Source organism: Melanerpes formicivorus, unplaced genomic scaffold, assembly GCF_026170545.1.
Source record: "Melanerpes formicivorus ecotype bairdi unplaced genomic scaffold, bMelFor1.0.p_v2 SCAF_12, whole genome shotgun sequence".
Classification (NCBI taxonomy): Eukaryota; Metazoa; Chordata; class Aves; order Piciformes; family Picidae; genus Melanerpes; species Melanerpes formicivorus.
Genome location: NW_027142364.1, coordinates 11,818,286 through 11,841,114, shown reverse-complemented (window position 1 = coordinate 11,841,114; position 22,829 = coordinate 11,818,286). Strand labels below are relative to the sequence as shown.

General features: G+C 43.1%; 1 protein-coding gene across 1 annotated transcript; it reads right to left on the bottom strand.

Moving 5' to 3' along the window:
* Positions 1–633: 633 nt before the first annotated feature.
* On the bottom strand, positions 634–20,966 carry MSL2 (MSL complex subunit 2). Its single transcript, XM_068145388.1, has 2 exons — positions 20,114–20,966; positions 634–4,267 (listed from the first exon to the last, which is right to left on the bottom strand). The coding sequence occupies exons 1-2, from the start codon at positions 20,253–20,255 to the stop codon at positions 2,670–2,672; spliced, it is 1,740 nt and encodes a 579-aa protein (XP_068001489.1). The 5' UTR covers positions 20,256–20,966; the 3' UTR covers positions 634–2,669.
* Between the last annotated feature and the right edge of the window lie 1,863 nt (positions 20,967–22,829).

The following is a 22,829-nucleotide window of genomic DNA, read 5'->3' as shown; positions in this document are numbered from 1 at the left end:
CCTTAGCAGTTGCAAAATAGAATTAGAAAACTAACATTTATTAAATCAATTTGAATTTTAATATACATTTCAAGAACGTGGCAGCATAAAAGGAAATGTTCTTAGAAACAACCTGAATCTACCATTTGCAGTTTTACATTAAACGATCAGGGCTCTCCTGTCAACAGTTCCAAAACACACTTGACCTAAATTCTCCAACTTTTGGTACTGTATTTTAATGCAGCAGTGAGATAGTAAAGATTCCAAAGTACTCCCACATTTCTGGAGCAAAGGTACTACGTATTTAATTTAATGAAAGTCCTAATAAATGTACCATCAACAGTCTCAGCAAAACTTAACAGCTCTGCAAAAGCATTCAGAAACAACCCATGCTGTGCAATTAACTCCCCCTTAAATCCGACTCCGGTTTGGCTACTTTTCTTACACGCAGCGGACTAATAAACAGATTTACATTAGTAGGTCACGATCAAACCACCAAATCCGAAAATGGTAGGATCCTTTCGGGTCAACACAAAAATCACATACAAGTTTAACTAAATACATTTTAATAGGACATCATTAAATCTCATGAGGGCTAAAAAACACAGATCTTAGGTACTTGGGTTGGCAAATAAAGACAAGAATACTAAGAAGCATTTTCCACCATTTACTCATTATCAAAAATATTTTTCAACTCTTCTTGCAAAACAAAACCAAAACAAAACCAAACAAAAAAAAAAAAGGAAAAAAATAAAATCCCACAACAATCAAAACCAAAAAAGTACAGACTGGACACGTACATCACATTTTTCTTCCTATGGCTTTAACCCCCCCACCCTACCCACCCCACAAAAAAGACGGGGGGAGAAACAAACCAAAACCAACAAAAAGATCTGACCACATTCACGGAAAATGACACCATGGTACACTACAAAACGAAAGGAGGTGTCATTTGTGTCCAAGGGGCTTTTGCTTATTTCTTGGTGAGGAACCATCATTGTACATGCTTTGTGCCAAATCAAAATACACCTAGTGTTAGGTCAGAGAGTGCTGCAAGGGTCACCAGATGAGTAGGAGGAAAGATGGATGCAGAAAAGTAACTCAAAATCCTCACATACTATTTAACATGCTGCTGAAACAGGAATTGCCTTTTAACTCAGAAGGTGATGGTTTGTGTTCTAGTTAGCCCATGTCTAATTTGTGCTGTATCATCCCAAGAAAGGAAATTTCTGCTTTCACCCAGTAATTTTGATGGGTTTTAGACTGCCAATGAAGCCCTAAATGCAAGATTAAGTTCTTCCACTTGTACTCTTGTTTAGAAATTATGCTGAAATAAACCAGTTTTGCATAAAGCTGAACTCCTACAAAGGTGCTTTCATTTTAACTCTTGCTGAGCTAAGCTCTTGGACTGCTTGGTGGTTTTGTTCCATTTTAGAGCCTTTCTGCTCAGGTTGAAAAGCACTGACCTTCAAAACCTATTTTCAACATCCTAGTGAAAAATGAGCTAGACTGTGAGTGCAGGGAGTTCTATAGCTTATTCCATCCAACAAACTGCTGAAGTATTTCACCTCAGATAATGACTGATCCTCTGCCCCAGCTGAAAGATCCCTCTCCCTGAAGAATTACCCCCATGGGGATGAGTCCCAGGTCTACTGTGGTGCGAACTTAAACCAACAAACGCATACTCCCAAAGGAGGTAACTGCTGTGGATGTCTCCAGGTATCCCTGGCAGCAACTGGGAGCAGAAGGGGAGAATCAGCACAGGAGTCTCCCTGTAACCCACAGTACTCCTCTTTCTAGAGACAACAGCAGTAAAATCAGCAGGAACTCAAAAAAAAAAAAAAAAGTAAAGGGAGGGGTTGGGGAGGAGGTCTGAGGAAAAAAACTGAGAGCATAGCATAGAACTTCAGTCTTCTTGGTGTCCAACTAATTGTCTGGCCCTGGCCAAAGCCGTAACATGTCAAACATACAAGAGTTGGCATGAGAGACACAACTGATCAGGAATGGGACCTGTGGAAGTGTCAAGAAAACCAAAGCAAGCACTGTCATTAATGGGGACAGCGTATCCATGTCAGCGTTCCACGTTCATTCATCTCTAAACCAACTGATCTTCCTGACCATTGTCTGCAGACTGAGCTGCTTCTTGGGCTGTCAGCTTTCTCATTACTAAACTTTTTTAAACTGCTCAATAGATTTTCACAGCAACAAATTATCTGCCTCCTCCAGACTGTACTCTTCAGCAGAGTGCTGCACTTCCTACAGGAGCATTAGGTGATGTTCTGGTAAAAGTGACTGCAAGTAGTCAGTTACTTTTCTACACCATCATCCAGCACAGTTTAGATGAACTAACTAGATGCCATTTCTCTACATTTTAAGCAGAAGCTTTGACTAAGCACAAAGCATGGCCAAGTACAATGAGGTTAATGTATTCCTTGCCGAAGATCTTGTGATAAAATCCTTTACATCAGCGAACTGATCTCGAACTATGAGGTGCTGTAAGAACTAAAAAACAGTTTTAGGGTAACTCCTCCATTATCTGCAACTATTTCCCAGACACTAATACACATAACATAGCAATGAAAAACACTTGATACAAGTGATCTAAACGCAGGAGCTCCAGCAAGTTAAACAGAACCATAGCTGCCTTAAACTGTAGCAGTTCCCCTACTGAGGGCAGGGAAAAGAAAGGTTCAACAGTCATATCTCATGTCTATAGCTTCATCCAAACTCTTATCGTCGTGTGTACTGGCAGCTAAAAACGTAGTTACTGGTGACCCTGTCACATTGATTACACTGGTGCTTGTGCTGGCATTGCGCACCGCAATGCTTGTCACATTAATGCCCAAAGTAAGCCTAGTCTGCTCCAAGGCCTTTTCTGGCACTGCAAATGCCTCCAGCTTCTTCTCCCCGTTAGCCATGTACGAGTTTTGGCAGCCACGGCATATGCAGTCAAGGCAGGCTTTGCGGTTAGAATAGCAAGGGCAGCGTTGGCCACGGCATGTAAGAACACTTGGATTTTGGGTGGCACGACCACATTTACACCCTTTCTTTTCTTGTGGCTTTTTATACACAGTTTTTGTTGGGCTTCCTGGCATAACATTACTGCTAGGAACCTTTTCCTTTGCTTTGTCTTTTGTTTTCAGCACCCCTGGTTTTGCTTTTGGGTGAGATTTCTTAGGGGCATGTTCTAAATTCTTTTTCATGCTTTTGTTAGACAGGAGCACAGTTTTACTGATTTTGGGAGTAGTGCCTCCATTGGGTACAGTTGCAATAGGCTGCAAAGACATTTTGTTTTCCTGTTTCACTGTTACAGGAGCCGATGCTCCCAATGTTGGGCCACAGATGATGCTGGAAATGGGCAGAGGTTGAACCTTTTCACTGTCACTTTCCGATCTAGATCGCTTTCTGTTCAACTTCACTACCTTAGGTGTTGCCGCTGTACAGGAAATTCCATGAGGAGAAGCGTCTGTGGACATGAAAATGTTATGGCTAAGAGGTGGGGGAGAAAGCTGCAGGAAAGGGCCATTAGTCATGTTTGCTTCCAAGCTGGGCTGCAAATTAGAATCACAGACTTCAGTATTTGAAACGGTCTCTAAGCTGCGGAGAACCTCCTCAACACTAAGGAGAAGCGAGCCACCTGGTTTGATATCTTCACTGAAACTGCAGATGTCAATGCCTGTTGTACACAAGTCACTGGTAGAAACTGTATCACACACAGGCTGCAGGCTGCTGGAGATATCTTCAGTTTTTATATACTCTCCAGTACTGCAGACATCGATGGCATTTGCATGTTCAGGAGAAGGAATACTCACTCCCAGTTTATCTACTGAAAGCCCATTACAATTGGGCAACCCGTTGATAACAGAACCTCTAATGTCAATGTTTTGTGTGCTTTCAGGTATGGATGTAAAACTAGCTGGAGGATCAGCTGTGAGTTCTGAGGTTGAAGGTACTGGGGAATGTGTCAAACACAAAGTCAAGGCTGTCTCAGAAGATTTTTCTGTCTCTTCATGGAGTGGTGATCCATCTTTGAGCAAAGCCAAAAGATCTGCAGAACAATCAACTGCCTGGATAATGTCTCGTGCCAGTGGAGTTTGTGTTATGTATTCACAGAGTTTCTTATAGCAGTTCACTAAGATGCTTAACTGCTTATTCTCCTCAAACTGTTCGTAGTCCTTGCACCAGCTACATGACGGTTTCATCATCATCTTCTTGCCTTTACAAGTTTTGCAGACATAATGCTGACATGTGGAGTTGGTAGGAGCAATAGGGTCTTGTAGCAAATTTCCTGAGGAAAAAAGAGAGAGAGAGATTACAATGGATTCAGGGCTGGTTTCCATGGTAGTATAGGATGAATTTTTCATACTTAATTTATTGAAAAAAGTGCCTAAAAATTTCAGTAAGTCACAAGAAAATGTACTATCCAAACAATAGCTTGGGAAAATTTTCCACAGCTACCATATCTGGTTTTAGAACATTAAAAGAAAGTTAAATAAGAAAACCCTCACACCACAACTTACTGTGCTGCTACAGCCTTTACAAACACTCAACTAAAACACTGCCAACCCCTCTGTCCTCCTCAGCAGTTTCCTCCACTGCAACTCACAAAACACTCCAGATTTCTATCAATTCAATGGAAGTGCAACAATCAACCCCATGAAGAGCTACTGCAGAGATCTGAATGAAATTAGTCAACACAAATGGCAAGGGAGCAGAGCAAACTCAAAGGCATGTGGAAATAATGAAATATCAACCCCAAAAGGAAAGAAGACACAGCAGACTTTGGTTTTACTTTTCATTCAGCTAGGACTAAGAATAGAGCCTGGCTTTGGGACAGTCAATGCCACGAATAAAGCCCAAAGTTTTTAACTTTGCAAGCAACAAAACCAGTTAAACGGATCACAGAAATTCTTCTTAACAGAATAAAACTCCTAGAAATGGATTTGAGTTAAAAAAATTAAAAGGAAACATTAAAATTACTATCTTGTGCTCTAACAGATCCCTCTTGTGCCACACCAGAAGACAACTATTAACATATCCTAGGGAGTGATGGCTCCTGGTTTTCCAATTCACAGACACCTACCAGTGAAATAATACTTAAAAGAGTGGTACTGTCTTAGCCATGATGCTGACAGATTTTAAAGTGTCAACAGCACCTCATGTCCTGTGCAGGAGTGAAGAAATCAGAAGAAAGGATTTTCTCCCAAGACTTTACTATTACACACTAATAATCAGTTGCTAAAGAAATCAACACACCTGAGAGCACAGAACGTTTCAGTCATCCAGTACTGACATTGGTAAAGTGAATGTCTCTACCTCTGAAACTGTAAAAACCTGAAACCAAGTTTTTTGGTTTATTTAAGAACAAACCAAATAACATAGGAGGATAGAATGTGACAGAACAGAGGTAGCTGAAATTCTGCATAGAAATAATCCCGCTAGTCACTATATCTAGAAAATGACAGTACTGCTTTGCTATTTCTAGCCAGCTCTAAGCCAGAATGATACTCTAACAGCTAAATTAAATTTCAGAGTATCTATAGTTATCTACAACAACAGGTTTCTCCTTCTTTCCAAGCAGCAGATTTTCAGCTTTGATTTCTCCTCGTGAGGAGCCTTTGCTGGATGAGTTTCAACCATCAGTGAATTCACACCCTGGTTTTCCAAAATGAAAATACTGCTATGAACACTTTAGTAACATTAAATAGTTTGAGAAGAAAAACAAATGCATATATTTAAAGAGACTGAGATAAAAGAACCCAACATACCTAATAGAAAGGGATATTCTCTTGTATTTCAATCCCATGACCTTCTGTGATAGCGCTTTTAAGGGATCCAATTAACAGGACCTGGTTGAGTGGGCTGAGTTACCATCCAAGGAATAAACCCCAGCCTCTCTATTACCCTGGCCAAGAACTCAAGGCCTCAGGTAGAAGAGCAAGACACACTGTACTAACCTTCAGCTGGAGCAGCATTTAAGAAACTTGTCCCTTGCTCTCCAGCTTCTGTCAAAATGGTCCATGCCCCTTGTTTAACCTAACCCTCCATACCTTTTGCTATCCAAACCACTTCTGAAAGCTCATTTTCCTGCGTGTGTTTCAGTATTTGGCATTAGCACAATAATTTTGCAGCACTCCTGAATTCCCTAAGTCAGCAGACTATCCCATTTTCCCTTGGAAATCTACATTCACTGGTACTTGTTTTAGAACAGGGCTGCTCCAGCCCTCCACCTGAGCTGTCCTTCAGTAAAAGCAGCTTCATGCAACCTTGTTTGGAGCAACAAATAGCAAGAGTCATTGCTGAAGTCATTGTTGCAGTCTTCTTTTAATCAATTGAGAGAAAACAGAATTGGATAGCAAGTTGGCAGATAGCACACACCCAGCACCACATTGTTACAGCGCAACTGCAAGAGGCCACAGGGGAACCTGCGGTATTTGGATGTGGCTAACAAAAGCAGTGCAGGAGGAGCACTGAGCAGGAGAAATAGAATTGAACAGAGGAAGGTCAAAAGCACAATTCCAGCAACACTTGATGGGAAATGCACCTCATAACTCAAGAAAAGGTGCTCTTCTTTTCTAGTCTAATGAGGAAGGGCTGACTTTAGTCTGGAGAGGAGAGGGATGAGAGGGAATCTTATCAATGTCTATAAATATCTGAGGGGTGGGTGCCAAGATGAAAGTGCCAGGCTCTTTTTGATGGTGCCCAGTGATAGGATAAGGAACAATGGGTATGAGCTAAAACGCAGGACATTTCACCTGCCTAGATATGTTCCTGTGCAACCTGCTCTGGGTGACCCTGCTTTGGCAGACAGGTTGGACTCAATGATCTCCAGAGGTCCCTTGCAATTCTGTGATGCTGTGTGTGATTCTGTGACTTAAGCCCCTTTAAGTGATGCTACATACACAGCACTGCAGGCAGAGATGGCCATCACAGTCCTAAAATTGGATTAAATTTTGTGAGAAACATCCCAAACTCCCCTGGATAAAAACAGAGAGAAAGCTTTAAATCCCATCAGCTAGTCTCAGAAGTCATGTCCTTAAACAGAAAGGGTTCACATACAACTGTCCCTTCTGGATCTTGAGCCTTTCCAACAGGACAGGCAAAATCTATTCTGTGATTAGTGCAGGAGGCAAACACACCCAAAACTCCCTCATTTAATTCTTTGATGTTTCAGAAGCTATCATAAAACCACATGTATCCACAGTGTTGCCAGGACCAAAGCCCACCAACCACAGAATCATAAAGGTCTTTTCCAACCAAAATGATTTTAAGATCTTCAAGTCAATCATTACCTGGTGGAACTTGAGGCCATTTCATCCCATTCTATCACGTATTACTAGACAGAAGAGACCAACACCAACCTCACTACAACCTCCTTTCAGGGAGTTGCAGTGTGAGAAGGTCTCCTGTCAGCCTCCTTTTCTCCAGACTAAACAACCCCAGTTCCCTCAGCAGTTCCTCAGCATACCTGTTCTCTAGACCCTCACCAGCTTTGCTGCCCTTCTCTGGACTCACTCCAGGATCTCAATGTCTGTCTAGTAGTGAGGACAATTAACCAGCATTAATACTCAATGAAACAAAGCAATTTGGCATATCCCTTGGTCCATCTTTAGCCCCTTTTTGCTACTTACGATGAAGGAGGATGAGTTATGGTGATTAATGCTTTATTATGAAGCAGCAAAACACTGCAGAGATGGAACCAAATAAATAACATGCCAATCTAACTTTTAATTGTATTTTTAAAAGTCATCATCAACTGTGCATTTGATTTCTCTCAAATTTTGCTGAAACTGTTGAGGGGGTCTGAATGCTAAAAGAAGAGCTCAAAAAATTTATATTTCCAGCAGCTTTCAGAAAAAAACCTGAACAAAGAACAGACAAACCAAAACATTTCATATGCTCTTACTGAAGAAAAGAACAGAGCAAGCTCTCCTCTCAGTAAATGCCAGGCAACCTACACAGGAGAGACACTAGAAATGCCTGAGCTGAAGGAATATTTTCAGCTTGAGCTCATGTTTTATTGGAATATTCATTCTTCAGTCAAAGATGTTCTCTGAAACAGATTCTGTGGCACCTATCAGTCTCTTCAGCTTTATCATCATTAAAAAGAAAACAAAGAGTCAACTCTGAGATGCAAATTCAAAGATAATTAAGTTTCATTACTTTGAATATGCAGGGAATTTTGAGTAAGCAACTGTCCCAGAAAGACAACGTGTGAGCTGCTACCCAGAATCTGGGGTTACTGAGCTCTGGAATGTTCCAAACTGCTGGATTGTACAGGCTCCCAAGATAAAACAACCCTTTGATGCTGCTTATTACCAGGTCTTCCCAGATTAAGATTATGAATTCCATGAAAATTAATACAGGAAGAATTCCAAGATGTTACCTAGCCCATTCTCAAATTCCCAAGAATAACCATACTGACTCAAACTGCAGATCTATCCAGCCCAGTAGGCCATCTCAATAGTGGCCAAAAGCAGGTGCTTTGGGCATAGAATGAAAACAAAGCAAGTAAACCCTTAACACTTGCCCAGCTTTTAACCATTATTAGCCACGTCCTCTGTAATCCTCAGATTCCCCCCTTGGACTTGCCTCATCTCCTCAGTCATGAGGCTTTGACAAGAAGTATCTTCAGTATCTGAAGGGGGCCTACAAGAAGTCTGGGGAGGGACTTCTGAGGATCTCAGGTAGTGATAGGACTAGAGGGAATGGAATGAAGCTGGAGGTGGGGAGATTCAGGCTGGATGTGAGGAGGAGGTTCTTCCCCATGAGAGTGGTGAAGCCCTGGAATGGGTTGTCCAGGGAGGTGGTTGGGGCGCCGTCCCTGGAGGTGTTTAAGACCAGGCTGGACAAGGCTCTGTCCAGCCTGATCTAGTGTGGGGTGTCCCTGCCCATGGCAGCGGGGTTGGAACTGGATGATCCTTGTGGTCCCTTCCAACCCTGACTGATACTATGATAAGTTCACCTGCTCAGCTACCGGTTGTTCTGCCAATGACCTTTTAGTTTTGAATACCACTCTTGCTGGTTTCACTTGACAATTTCTGGTTCTTATGTTGGATGGGGCAACAGTTAATCCCTATCCTCTCTTCCACACTATTCATCTATCAAACAACCCTCCAATTTGTTTATTTTCCAGATGTTCTTCTAGGTTGGATCACTCTAATTCCTCCACAGGTCTTTTTTAAGATGGGGGACCACAACTGCAACAACGTGATATACAGGTGAATCATAGCTTTATACAGTGACCCTTTATTCCAGTTCCAATTTTTAGTGCTTGCTTTGCTTTTGTGATTGATGCTCAACGCTGTGCTGATGTTCTCATGAAGTTTTCTCTTGCAATGCCAAGATCTCACTTTTGGCTGGTAGCCATGATGGCTACCTCTTTTGGTAAATTCACAAATGTGCAAGATCTGCAAGACACAGAATATTGGGCTCTGAGAAGTTAGGAATTTTTCCCTGTTTGTAATTTAATATTTACCTCAATTAAATTTGTCAGTTTCTTGAACAGTCATTCATCCATACAAGATCTTTCCATGATTACTCAATGCCTTCATTTTCACTACCCTAAATAGCTTGGTATTACCAAACACCCCCTCATCTTCTCTCACCCTCTTTTGCAAGGGGTGTATTAACACACCAAAAGCAAAATCCCATTCTTACAAAGCCTCCAATAAGAGGTTTTCCCTAAACAACATCAGCTCTTAACTACCCTGCTTTCAGAAAGGTTTACCAAAGACATACATTAATATGAGCACTTACAATTAATAAGCAGCATATACAGCACAAATACTTTTTAATACATCATTTACAATGTATCACAGCTGTCCTGGAAAGGCAGCTAGCAGGGAGGTCGTTTAAACCACAAGGCATACTTCCTATTGTATTCCTTAGCAAGCACTGCTTCATAGCTGCAGGAACAGGGAAGCATCTGCAAATTGAGTAACAGAGACTGAAGGGAGAACAACTGGGAATCAAAGCAATTCTTAGGTTTATGTTCTCTATATACTGTTGTTTGGGTCAAGAGAAGGGCAAAGAAACTGGTGGAGGGCCTACTGAGGGAAATTAAGATTGTTTAGGAAAGGAGGCTGAGGGGAGACTCTCTAAAACTCCCTGACAGGAAGTTGGAGCCAAATGGGGGTCAGTCTGTTCTCCGTAGTAAAAAGTGATAGGACAAGAGGAAATGGCCTTACGTTGCACCAGGTGAGGTTTAGGTTGGACATCTTCACTGCAAAAGTTCTCAAAGACTGGAACAGGTTCCTCAGGGAGATGGTTGAATCCTCACCCCTGGAGGTGATCAAAGGAGTCAAAGATGTGGTGCTGAGGGACATGGTTTAACACCAGACTTGGTAGAGATAGACAATGATTGGACTCAATCTTCAAAGTATTTTCCAACCAAAACTAATTCTATTTTACAATTCTATATTCCCAGAAAACATGCTCCAAATTGGTGACATTCACCGAGAAGAAGAATTGAATCAAAACAGATCACCTTGTTCCATTCTCATCTATCCTCAGCAAGGGCAGAAATACAATGCCCTAGAAAAGGGACTAAACACAAGTCACTAATCTAGCACCCTTGGAAAAGCCTACCAAGACACCATATATTGCCTTTAACAACTCAAAGCCTTAAGAATGATGTAACTATTAAATCTTAATTTGATGAAGAAAACTAGCAAAAAAATATGTGTCAAGTTTTGTTACAAGTAGAAATAAATGTATCACTGGGGTTAATCTACAACGTTTGTCTGCCAGTACAAAAGTCTTTAGTCCTGGGTTGCATTTGTATCACCAGAAATGGCTCTTGTTTTATAGAGTGCAGCAAGCAAGTGGAAAGTTCAACAGCCCAGCCCTCTACTCCTTTCATTCACCACCTGACTGAAGTGGTCTATCTGCTACACAATGCAAGAGCCTGCTTGGCTCTGGCATCCATGAAGTAGACAAGATTATCACAGAAACACTGAGGTTGGAAAAGGCCTTTAAGATCAAGTCCAACCATAATCCAACTACCATGACCACTAAAACATATCCTGAAGTGCCATGTCTACATGCTTCTTGGACACCTCCAGGGATGGTGACTCCACCATCTCCCTGGGCAGCCTGTTCCAAAATCTCACCACTTTCAGTAAACAAATTATTACTACTATACAATCTAAACTCCCTCTGGCATAAACATTACCTCTGGTCCTAACTGCTAGTTGCCTGGGAGAAGAGATGTAAGACTGGCCTCATTACAGGCTCCTTTCAAGTAGCTGTAGAGAGCAGCAAGCTCTTCCTTAAGCCTTATCTTTTCTTCATACTAAACAATCCCAGCTCACTCAGCTGCACCTCCTATGACATGTCCCCCAAACCCCTCACCACCCTTGTTGCTCTTTTCTGGACACATTCCAGGGCCTTAACATTCTGTGGTGCCCAGAATTTAACACAGTAGATGCTAAGAAGGAAGGTAAGAAGAAAGCTCACTGGCACCAGTTAATCCGTTAACACAAAACACTGCAATGACCAAGATTTCATTTTTAAACTAAGACTACAAAAAGCTCTGAGAGTTTTGAATTAGTCTGACAGAAATTTTACAGCTCTGTGAATCTAGCAAGTCTTAAAACCCAAGAAGCTGTATCAGTCTGATGGAGCACAGACACTTCTATGTTACACTTAAAAGACATGGCAAGCACCTCAAAGTAATAACCAGAGGCTGGAGCTCCAACAGTTGTACTGTTACACTTTCAGCATTTTCCTTTCTGGATTCAATGAGGTTTCAAAGCAAAACATACAGAAGGAAAATTCAGCCATAAAAGCAGTAGCACTTCTGGGGGCTGATAAAAAAAGCTAAAAGCACTATTTGCAAAACTATTTGACAATAGACAGGCAGGCATATGATAAGCAGCGAAAAGGCCTGTTAACCATCTGCAGAAAAATAGAAACACATGTGTAAGATCTGCTGTATATGGAGCAGAGATCTGGATTCTTTCTAGGAAAGAACTAAATTCACTCAAAACCAAAGACAATTTAAGATAGGTTAGTTCAAGAGACAACCGCTAAGGACAAGGCAATACTGAAAGGTCTCCCCTCACAGATTTCAAACCCTAACACAAAGCCCTTCCAAACCAGATACAAGATGGTGGGCTTGAACCATGATCTGCTTCATATATTTCACAAACTGCATGATAGTCATGAATCACATTCACCAGAAAAAGGCTTTACCTACCCCTGCTCTGACAGACTGTCTCAGAAAAATGTTTGGCAACTTTTCTCATCACACAGAAACCTACTGGATCACCTAGCAGAGGTGTCACCTGTCACCCAGATACCCTACACCCTCTTCTCAGCATTCAGGAAACAAATCCACTTTTGTAGAGACCACACCTTTATCTGAGACATGCTGACACAAAACCTATATCCAGTATTGCTAGCACAAAATTTTCACAGAATCACAGAATGTTAGGGGCTGGAAGGGACCTCAAAAGATCATTTAGTCCAACCCCCTGTCAGAGCAGGAGCACCTATTCCAGATCACACTGGAACACATCCAGCCAGGTCTTGAGTGCATGCCTACAAAACAACCCATTTTAAGAAAGAGGAGTTCACAACTAATACACTAAATATGTACTTGTCCATTAATGGGTTTTGTGGCACTAAGTTCCTTACACAGAAATAGTTTTACTCAACCAAAAACCAGTAATAGAAAAAAGTGACCAAGACTCTTCATACAAACCTTTTTCAGATCTGAAACAGTGAGAGTTTACCTGTGAACTCACTGAAAATACTATCTTGCTCTTACATCACAACTACAACAGTGCCACTAAAATTTGTTCAAGGACACTCCTAAGCATAAACAGATTCCCCATAGGGTGAAATGGAAACATGAAGCATACACACCAAAAAAAAACCAACCAAAACAAAAAAAATCCACCATCCAGAAAAACCAACATGCAAAAACCAGCCAAATAAATGCACTTATTAAATTTCATCAAACATTTTGCTGGTTGCCAAATATCTCTGAGCATCTTCCATCATCAAGCAACTACAAGAAATTATTACTCTCATATAGAGATGGTCATGACAGAAGAATTAGTGATTGTGTAATTCTTTGGGGAAAAAAAAAAAAGCACTATTTTTGTCTGTGTAGCATGGGAACCCAAATTAACCATGGTAAGAATACAGTCAGACTATTCTTCTGTGTGTTTGCAGAAGTACAGACAACCTCTTCAGCAAAACTTCAAGGGAAAAAAAAAACCAAACAAACAACAAAACCAAACAGAAACATGACAACAAATTGCATTTTAAGTGTAAAAGGGACTGCTTTGTTCTCTGACTCCACCCCCTGCATAACAGACAACAGAATGTATTTTACCAAGTCCTGTGTCAAAGCTGCATTTCTCTTTGAAAGTCTTGGTGGTCACAAAATGATTGGGAAAATTCAAAATATATTTTAAACAAACTAAAGCGGCAAAGGTCCATTTTGGTAAGGAGCAGCTTTAAAAAGAGTGATAAAATCAACTTTTTCCACTATCCAGTGTAAAATTTTCATGTAATGATGTCTTCCAAAAGTCAAGGTTGCTGTATTTTAAGAGTTCTTAAATGACAAAGTCACCATGTCTCCTAGGAGTGCAAGATTAATTATAACATGTTTGTAACATGTTTCTATGCAGCATGAACACTCATAAGAATTAAAACTTGCTTTAAAAGTTATAGATCAAGTTGATCACACACTCTGATGAAACAAAAACAAGTAATTAAAATTACTTCTTCCCACCAAACAGCAATGTTCACAGCATCAAGATTAACCAAGCAATTTTAAACTGCCCTTCAAGGCCACTGGAGAACGAGCAAGCCCTGTGCTGCGACTCTAAGGTGCGTAACAAATAACATCACTGAAGGATTTCAAAGGGAATTCTTCCACAAGAGCAGGGAAGTCTTTACTAACTGTAAAGCATAGTGCTCAAGAAAGTTTGTGCTGTGTGTTATTGCTCAAGCCATATGCAAAGAGTCCTTTCTAGCCGCACAAACAACTCCAGCATAACGTCCAGCAACTGCTCACTCCCTGTTTAGTCAACCTAATCTGGAAATCATAGCATAGTAAGAAAACAAAACTGAAGAAATCTGTTTGGATGCATTATGTCCGTAGACCTGGACCAGTAAAGATACCTCTTGGCAACACATTAACTTTCCTTTAAACATTCTGAAATGCAATTGGTTTAATCAGTATCCTCAGGTGACCATCAAAACCTGTCCATCTCCCACTGCCTCAATGAGAAGTACACCTCAAGTCCCATCAGAAGACAACACTGCAGTCTTTACTATACAACCTTGTTTTGGAGCCTACTATCAACCAGTTGTTACAGTGGAAACCATAGTTACTTCTCTTCCTACTCTGTTTTAAGACAGGGGTATTTTTAGTTTACAAATCAATTGAAGTTCGGCTGGTAGAACTTCATGTCATCTACACTTCTGCAGTACAATGCAGACAACCTTGAAAAAACAACTCTCCCAGGAGTCTCACACTGCTTTTAAAAACAGGAAAGGGAAACAGCAAATTTAAGCGAAGAGAGGACTTTAAGCACAAGAGAAATCATCCGATGTATTCTTGGCTAAACTGGTGTGTTCAGAGATGGGTGAGTGGACGCTTTACAGACAACTGCCCACGCAAAATAGGAAAAGAAACAATACTTAGTCCAAACAACTCCACAGTACTTGTTTCAGAGATTCTGGTTATTTGCACATTCTTCAGAAATTTAGAAGTATTTTGGCAAACCATTCATATAGTTTTTGAAGGGGAAAAAACATGCTACCAATATGTGAAAAAATGCCTTACAAAAAAAAGCACAAATCCAGATCACTTTGCAAACATAAAAGGCAACTCTGATCTGGCAGCACAGATCATGAATCAGCCATCACTCTCATAATCTAAGAAGAGCAGACAAAGAACAAAAATTCTAGGCTAAACCTTTCCACCACCAAACTTAAATATGCTTTTTTCACTTTAAAACTCTGATATCCAGGCTTAATTCAGTCATGGCTCACATCCCAAACAGAAAATCCAGTATCATGCATGTAATTAAGTTCTTTTAGTAGTGGGATTTTGATTCTTTTGCCTTATTCCAGCTCTGTGATGGCAAACTGAATTTTCTAGAAAGTTACAATCTGTTTAGGTGTCACACAACTACCTTCTCTTCTCTGAAAGATGTCATGCAACTGCTGCATGCCTCAGATTGTCTCAATACCATCAGTGAAAAAAAAGACACGGCTTCATCTAGAGCCATAATTCACTTGCAATCCACCTGCTTGTGGTGCTTCTTCCCTTAGGTATTTACAACAGAAATTTTCATATGAAAGTTTAATGAAACTGGCCAGGTCTGATTCACAATTTCCCAAGGAAACAGAACTGCCTAAAGTAATAAGCTCTACTCAGAATCCATAACAACACTACTAATAACTACAGAGGAGGAGTAAAGAGGAGGAGGTCAAACCACATGTTGGCCATGGGGGAGGAATCAGTCAGAAACGCAGAAACAATGGAGAATGAGCTCAATGAGGAGCAAGGAAGAAGAGGAATAGCCTTCACAGTTAAAACAACATGGACAAGATGGCAGAAAGGTGGCAAATTTTATCCAACTCAATATACCACCAGTGATGAAGAAATTTCAGACCCAGCTGGCAGGGTAAGTACCGTAAGACTCAATTTGACAGAGAAAAGCTTTCAAAAAATACACTAATAACTTTACACAGAAGCAGGATGGGAATGACATCCACAAATTAATCTTCATATAGGAAAGCAAAAGGTAGACCATTTATTATTTTTTGGTAAACAAATGCCATTCTCCACCCTTGGGAGTTGCCTTCATGATGCTACTTCACTATTTAGCCTTCAACCCTCTAACTAAAATAATCAGAGTGCTCTCCAAAGACAGGACAGGAGCTGTACTGACCAGTACTGTCATATTGTTTCTTTGTTCCTTCCCATCCCTTAATCTCCTTTGTGTTGTCTCACATCCCCTTACTTAGATTACAGGATGTTTAAGGCAAGAACTATATTCTTTTTCTCTGTTTCTGCAGCACAAGCTACAATTGGACTGGGTTCCTGCCCAAGCACAAATCACTGACCTAAAGCCACTCGATCTTTCAAGCACTTTCACATTCTAAATCAGCAGTAATAATAACCTTTCACACATCTTTTAAATATCTTTCAGAAGGTACAGAATGAAGTTTTGCATGGATAAAAAGCTAAGCTGACCTGAGTAGCAATCTGTCTCTTAAAAGCATTTTCATTGAATTCCAAAAACCGCTGTTACTGGTGGAAAGCAAACTGAGCCTTTAGATGCCATGCAGTAACCTACGTGTTGTTTGAAACAGAGAAAGGTGCTTCTAAGAAGATTTTTATCCCAATAGGCAGTACTTCTAAAACACAGAAGTAAATTCCACTACACTATTTTTAAAATTATAGGTAGTATTAACATGCAATTTAGTAATAATCGCTTTGGTCCAGAGACTGCAACTCATATTTCACACCCTCAGCGCACTTAAGGCACATACCTTCTGTCTAATGTACACTCAGGAGTAGTTAAGTTTTAAAAGCTCTAGGAAATACCACCTTCTTCATCCTTCTAAAAGGATGATGCATTATCTACACCACCATCTAGGAAACTAACGCACGATCACACTTAAATCCTAGAAACATACCCTGACGTATCATCAACATCATTTAACCACTAGAACCCAGCATGTTAAGACAGAGATCTCAAATCCACCTTGGACAGATTTAGTTGACATACAGTGACATACTGTATTTACATTATGATGTGCCACTGATGGAACTTAACCAGTTTGAATATAAAATCAGAGCTTTAATTAGAATTTTGTAATTATGTGGGTCAAAAGAAACTTCTGCTGCTACTGCTATGCAAGCTGGTTTAAAAGATGATCAGATCAAAAGAAAATGATTTGGCTTACACCTAGTGCACTGAGGAAACAGTGAAAGCAGAGTAATGTTGGTTGATTTCTATAGCTGTCACTCATTTCTTCTAAAAACAGTTTTCTAAAATTAAAGGGACAACCTTGACTGAGGAATTAATACCTGGAGCACTACAGCATGACACAATGCATGCAAGAGAGGTTAAATACCGATGAAAGGCTGGAGGTGTAAGTAACACTAATTTGGGGAGCAATTTCCCAAGGGAAGTGCTAGAAGTCCAACACTTGAGACTTTAAGGAAGTGTAGGGGATTTACATATTAGTGATGATGCAGGCAGCATTTTTCCAACAAAACATGTTTTTTAAACATTTACAATCCAGACTGCATTCTACTACAATCAGTGCAAGGGAAGCACCAGACACTCAAGTTCCCATACATGAACCCATACCAAATATTTGTATCTCATGGTCTAAAAAGATAAACAATGGGGAAAAAGTAAGCATCTGAGAGGCTTTTAAATCCACACTGTTAGGTTTTGGATAGTCCTAGCACTTGCTCATGTGATCACAACAACCACAAAGTAATTTTTACTCAATACTTAAGCTTTGCATTTTAAAAACACTGAAATTAAAAGGGTCTGGACAGTTAGTTAGACTTTAAACAACCTTAAGTATACAGAAGGTGTAACAGCTCTTAGCATTAATGTGTTCAAAAGAAAAAAAACCCTATTTTTAAAACATCACAGAGAGGTCAGAGGGACGAAGAGAGAAAGAGACACAATATTCACCCATGACAGAAATGGGAGCAAAGGAACACAAAAAGAAGTAAGAAAAAAGTCCATTTGCCTTTACCAGTCTGAGCTGAAGATTTATGACTGCCAGTCAAGACCAGAGTGGACAGTTTTGTATCGGGCAGGACCACATTCCCATGACTAACTGCCTGGAGGTTCAGGAAAGACACTTCACTAACTCTGCATGACAGAAACGGTATTTTACTTTATGGCTTCACAAAGAGCCTGGTATTTACTGAGGCCTCTGTGTGCCACCATGCCATAAAAAGGAGCCCAAGACAGAGATATAATACTGGGGAATCACCACTAGACAAAATATTTGAAACAAGCAGTGGCTACAGTTACCTGAAAGCTAGCCACGGTGGGAAAAAAGTAAGTCAAAGCAACGTCAAAATTCAAGAAAATCAGAGACTGCGATGGAAAGTGTAACATCAACAAGGAGTTTGTACACAAGGAACACCCATGGAGGCACAAGTCAATAGAGGAAAGCTACAAAACAGAGTGACAGAAAAGCCAAGCAAGAAAAGCTGAAGAGGGGAAAAACAGCTCAGGAATTTGGGCTGGGACAAATTAAAGATAGACGATTTCAATAGCACAGAGGGTAAAAATAAGATTGCAAAAGGCCAAGAAGGGAAGAAGTCAAGGCAAGGAGAACAAAGAGCACATTTCAAAAGACCAGTCTTAAAGTGAAGAAGCCATAGACTGCAACAGTTAGAAACTCTTAGCTCCTACTTAAATGTTTTATTTTAAAGGGAAAAAAAAAAAAAAAAAGAGAGAGAGAGAGGAAAAAAAAAATATTTGCATATCTTTTCACTAAAAAAAAGGCACACAGTTAGGGACCAGAATTAATAGGGTCTAAGGTAACAAGCAACAAATGAAGAACAGAGGTGCACTGCTATTGACATCTGGGTTATGTGAGAGAAAAAAACTTAAGACAAATTATTTCAGGAAATGACGATGCAGTGATCCTGGGAACAGGCTCCCTCTTTCCCAGGACAAACAGATCTCTATTTTCTAAGACTTTAAGTGGGAGGAGCCAACATCTACCGGATAGGAAGCAGCCTCAAAAGCTGAAATCCTGATCCTGTAATAAATGTTCATAAACCCCAGTAATTCAATTAAATCTTAGCGTGACCACACACATTAGTAAAGATAAACACATGGAAACATAGTGGACCTCAGTTCACTTTAGGAGGAAAACAGAAGCACAAAACAGGGCGAGGGCTTAAAATTACCAGAGGGAAGAAAGCAGAATTAACAAAATTAATCAAACAAGATGTCTAACGGTTCAACCTTCCTCTCCCAACGCTGACCACGGCTTCAAAGGAAACTTCAAGAAAGGCTGACAGCTTATTCCAGAGCTTCCTACCAGGAATGGACACGTGCCCCCACTTCATAAACACATCAGAATGCAATTCCTTCCCAAAGTTCCTCAGAACGTAATACGGAAATTCCGGATGCCTGCCTCTGCCCACAAAATGCAGAATGCTCTTTTGCGGGGAAGGGAGCAGGAAAATCCTACTAGACTTTCAGCCTAATTGGTTTTGTTTTCGTTGTTGGTGGTTTTGTTTGGCTGGTTTGGTTTTTTATGGGAATAACATTTTTAGATGAAAAAAGAAAATAAATATCCAAACATCGTTTCTGTGTGTTTAAAATTCCTGGCTTTCAATCCAAATTACTTTTTTGTTCTTTATATTTCAATGTGGGGGGGAGGGGGAAGTAAGAAGTTCTTATTTCTGTGCCTCCATGGTTTGAGTATCTCTTACCACTTTTTAAAAGCAATCAGCTCCACTCTACCAGGATACTTCGATAACCGCTAAAAACTACCACACCATTTATGAAGTGACCATAATAAAGTCTTGCATTTGGGGGTAGGGGGGACGCGCTCTCCCCTCAAAAACCAGCAGTCCAGTTTCTTTACAACTTGCCAGGCTATTAAATACCCAGCCCCCTAAACGCCGTCCCATCTTTCACCGATATCGCCCGTAGGCTTCTCCCACCGCTTCGGGTTGTTTTCTGCAGGGACAGAGGGCGGGTTTAAACCGCGTAACATTCTCACTCCACCTTTCCCAACTGGCAACCCCCTCCCCCTCCCGCCGGTAGCCGCGGGAGAAGCGCGGCCCGCCCACGTGAGCTCCGCCGCCACCGTCCCCCCGGCGGCGGGAGGCTCCGCAGCAGCGGCGGCTCAGCGGCGAAAGGCTCAGCAAAGTTTCCCGGGCCGCCGCCTCCGTACGCGAGCCCCGGCGCGCGGGGCGGGAAGAGCCCTACCACTGCGTTTCCTCCGGCAGCCGTACCAGGGCGAAGCCAGCCCGCCCGGGCAGCGGGGCCGTGGCGGGGACTCTCCGGGGAGCGCGGCCTAGGGCCCCCCCGCAGCGCCGTGCTGAGAGTCCCCGGGGGGTGGGGGCTTATTGTGCAGGGAACAAAAGAAAGATCCTCACCGCAAACGCAGCAGGAGAGGGACTGCCTGAAGTACGGCAGGAGCTTGTTAATCTCTGTAAAAGACTGGGGATCCCCAGGGTCGTAGTTGAGCACCAGGCGGCTCGCTGAAACGTAGAGAGCAGTGGCATTCACCGGGTTCATCGCAGCCGCTCGCACGCCGCCGGCTCCGGGGTGAGAAGAAAGCGCGGCGCCGAGTCCGTGCCGGCCGAGGGGGTAGGTGGCCCCGGGGCGGGGGCAGGCCGGGTGTCACCTTGGTCCGGGGCCACCTGGAGCCGCGCGGCGGCGGCGGCAGCGCGGAGGCCGCGACGGCCCGGCGGCCCTGTCAAGAGGGGCCGCGCTGGCTCCTCCTCCGCCTCCAGCGGGGCCTCGCTCCCGAGCAGCGGCCTCGGCCCGCCCGCAGCCACACAGCGCAGGGAGGAGGCGACGGCACTACTCCAGGCTGCGGGCCATGCCGGGCCGGCCTCCCCCAGGCCCTGCTTCTCTCCGAGCGGACGCTTCCTCCGCCGCTGCGGGCCGCGCCTCAGCGGCGGCCCGGCATGGCGGCGGCCGCAGGGAGGAACCGCGAAGCCAGCTCAGGGCGGCGGCGGGCCGGGCCGCGCTGCCCGATCCGGCGGCGGGGGGGGGGGGGTGGGGGGGGTGGGAGGGAGGCGGATGCACCTGGGCCTCAGCGCGGCCGCATCACCGCGGCGGCGACGCGGCCTCCTCCGCGGGGCCGGTGGCTCCTGGCTGCGCGGCGGCCGCCGGAGCGGGCGCCTCTCGCGGGGCAAGATCCGCCGCCCAATCCGCGCCGCAATGTCAATAGCAACCGTTAGATCCAACCGTCACTGCGGAGCCATCGCCGCTGCCTTCTAGCGCCCGGCACTGCGCATGCGCGGCTATGCCGCTGCCCCCTTCCCGCAGCGGGGGCCCATCCCGCGGCGCGGGGGGGCGTTAGGGGAGAGCGCAGCGCCCTCTAGCGGGGCCCGGACGCGCCGCCGCGGGGAGCGGAGCTGCTCTGCCGCCCTCGGCCTGGGCGCGGCGCCGGCCGAAGAACAACGGACGTTGAACCGTAGCATACAACCACAGAATCGTCAGGGGGGGAAAAAGCGAAAGCCTTTTCTTTCAAGGTCATCGAATCCAACCATTATTTAGCTCCACCAAATGTGGTGCTACACTGGCAGCTGCGCTGAGATGAGGCGACCATTGTGGCAACTGTTGTGATGACCAGGAGCAGCAGGGGTGAGGCCACACCTTAAGTACTGCCTTCAGTTTTGCGGCCCTCACTGAGAGAAAGACATTGAGGTGCTGGAGTGTGTCCAGAGAAGGGCAGCGAAGTTGCTGAAAGGTCTGGAGAACAGATCTTGTGAGGACTGGCTGAGGGAGCTGGCATTATTCCAAGAATGCTGGAGAAAAGGAGTGTGAGGCGAGACCTTCTCAGCCTCTACAACTCCTGAACACAGGTTGGAGCCCTGTGGGGCTGGGTCTCTCCTCGCTAGTATCAAATGATGGGACAAGAGGAAATGGCCTCCAGCTGTGCCAGGGGATGTTAGACTGCACTTCTTCACTGAATAGGTTTTCGAAGACTGGAATAGACTCCCCAGGTAGGTGGTTGAATCTCCATACCTGGGGGTGTTGGTAAGAGGCAGAGATGTGCTGCTGAGGGACATGGTTTAGTCCCTGGACTTGGTAGAGTTACCTAACAGTTGGAGTCACCGATTTTAAAGGTCTTTTACAACAAAAACAATTCTATGAGTCTGTGTGTGTTGCCTGTAAAATGCCCAATTCTTTCTCCAGCCTGCTGCCAGAAACACCTTTTTTTTGCAGAACCAAACCAACAAACTGAAAAAAAAACAACTTTCAAGCCATTGCCCAACAAGTGCACACTTTTGTATACCCTGTATCACATCCTCTGCCAAACTCCAAACACAGTGTCCTGAGCACTCTTATCTCAATCCCTCCCAGCTGTATCTTGCACTGCTCTGACTGTTACGCAGGGAACTTGACACCTGGCACCCGAGGAGTTTTACCAGCCTTGCTTAATTTCTGGGATATACTCTTTTGGGGTATCATGCCTGAGCTAGATTCAGTTGCAGGAGTAGTGTTTCAAGGCCAAACCTCAATATCCCATGCACAGCATTAACCTGTGCATTCCCCAAGAGAGATAAAATAGTAGGTTTGGATTCCATCTAAGCACAACAGTAATCCTAGCAAGACAGATAATCTAAACTCTTTAGAACTGCACGTAAATCTTAGTCTCAACAATTATGGTAATAGTTGAATAATCAAATATAAAATTGCAAGAGTAGCAATTATGACTAGGTCATACCTTTTTGACCAGAGGAAGCCCATAGTGGACTTTTTTCCCCCACTGTTGGTGGCTGATGTCCTGAATTCAACTTTTGTTCTAGCTAGACCCTTGAGTTGAGGGTCCGTGTTTCTAACAGTGCAGTCCAAGAAGCAGATACAATTTTCCTACATCTGGTGATTGTTTCTTCTAGTCTATCAGCATCACTGTTCTGGAGAAAGTGACCTGCTATCCAAACAGACTGGGTTAGACCCTCAGCTGTTTGTGATCTCTAGGACAAATAAGAGTGGTAAGACTAAATATTAGGGTCTTGAGTGCACCAACAGGCTCTGTAGCCTCTTCTCCCTGCCTTCAAGGGAGTTTGGCTGCCTGCCAGTGCATCAGCCCAACTCTGATGTGGTGCAGCTGTGTGACCTCGGATCAGGCTGCTG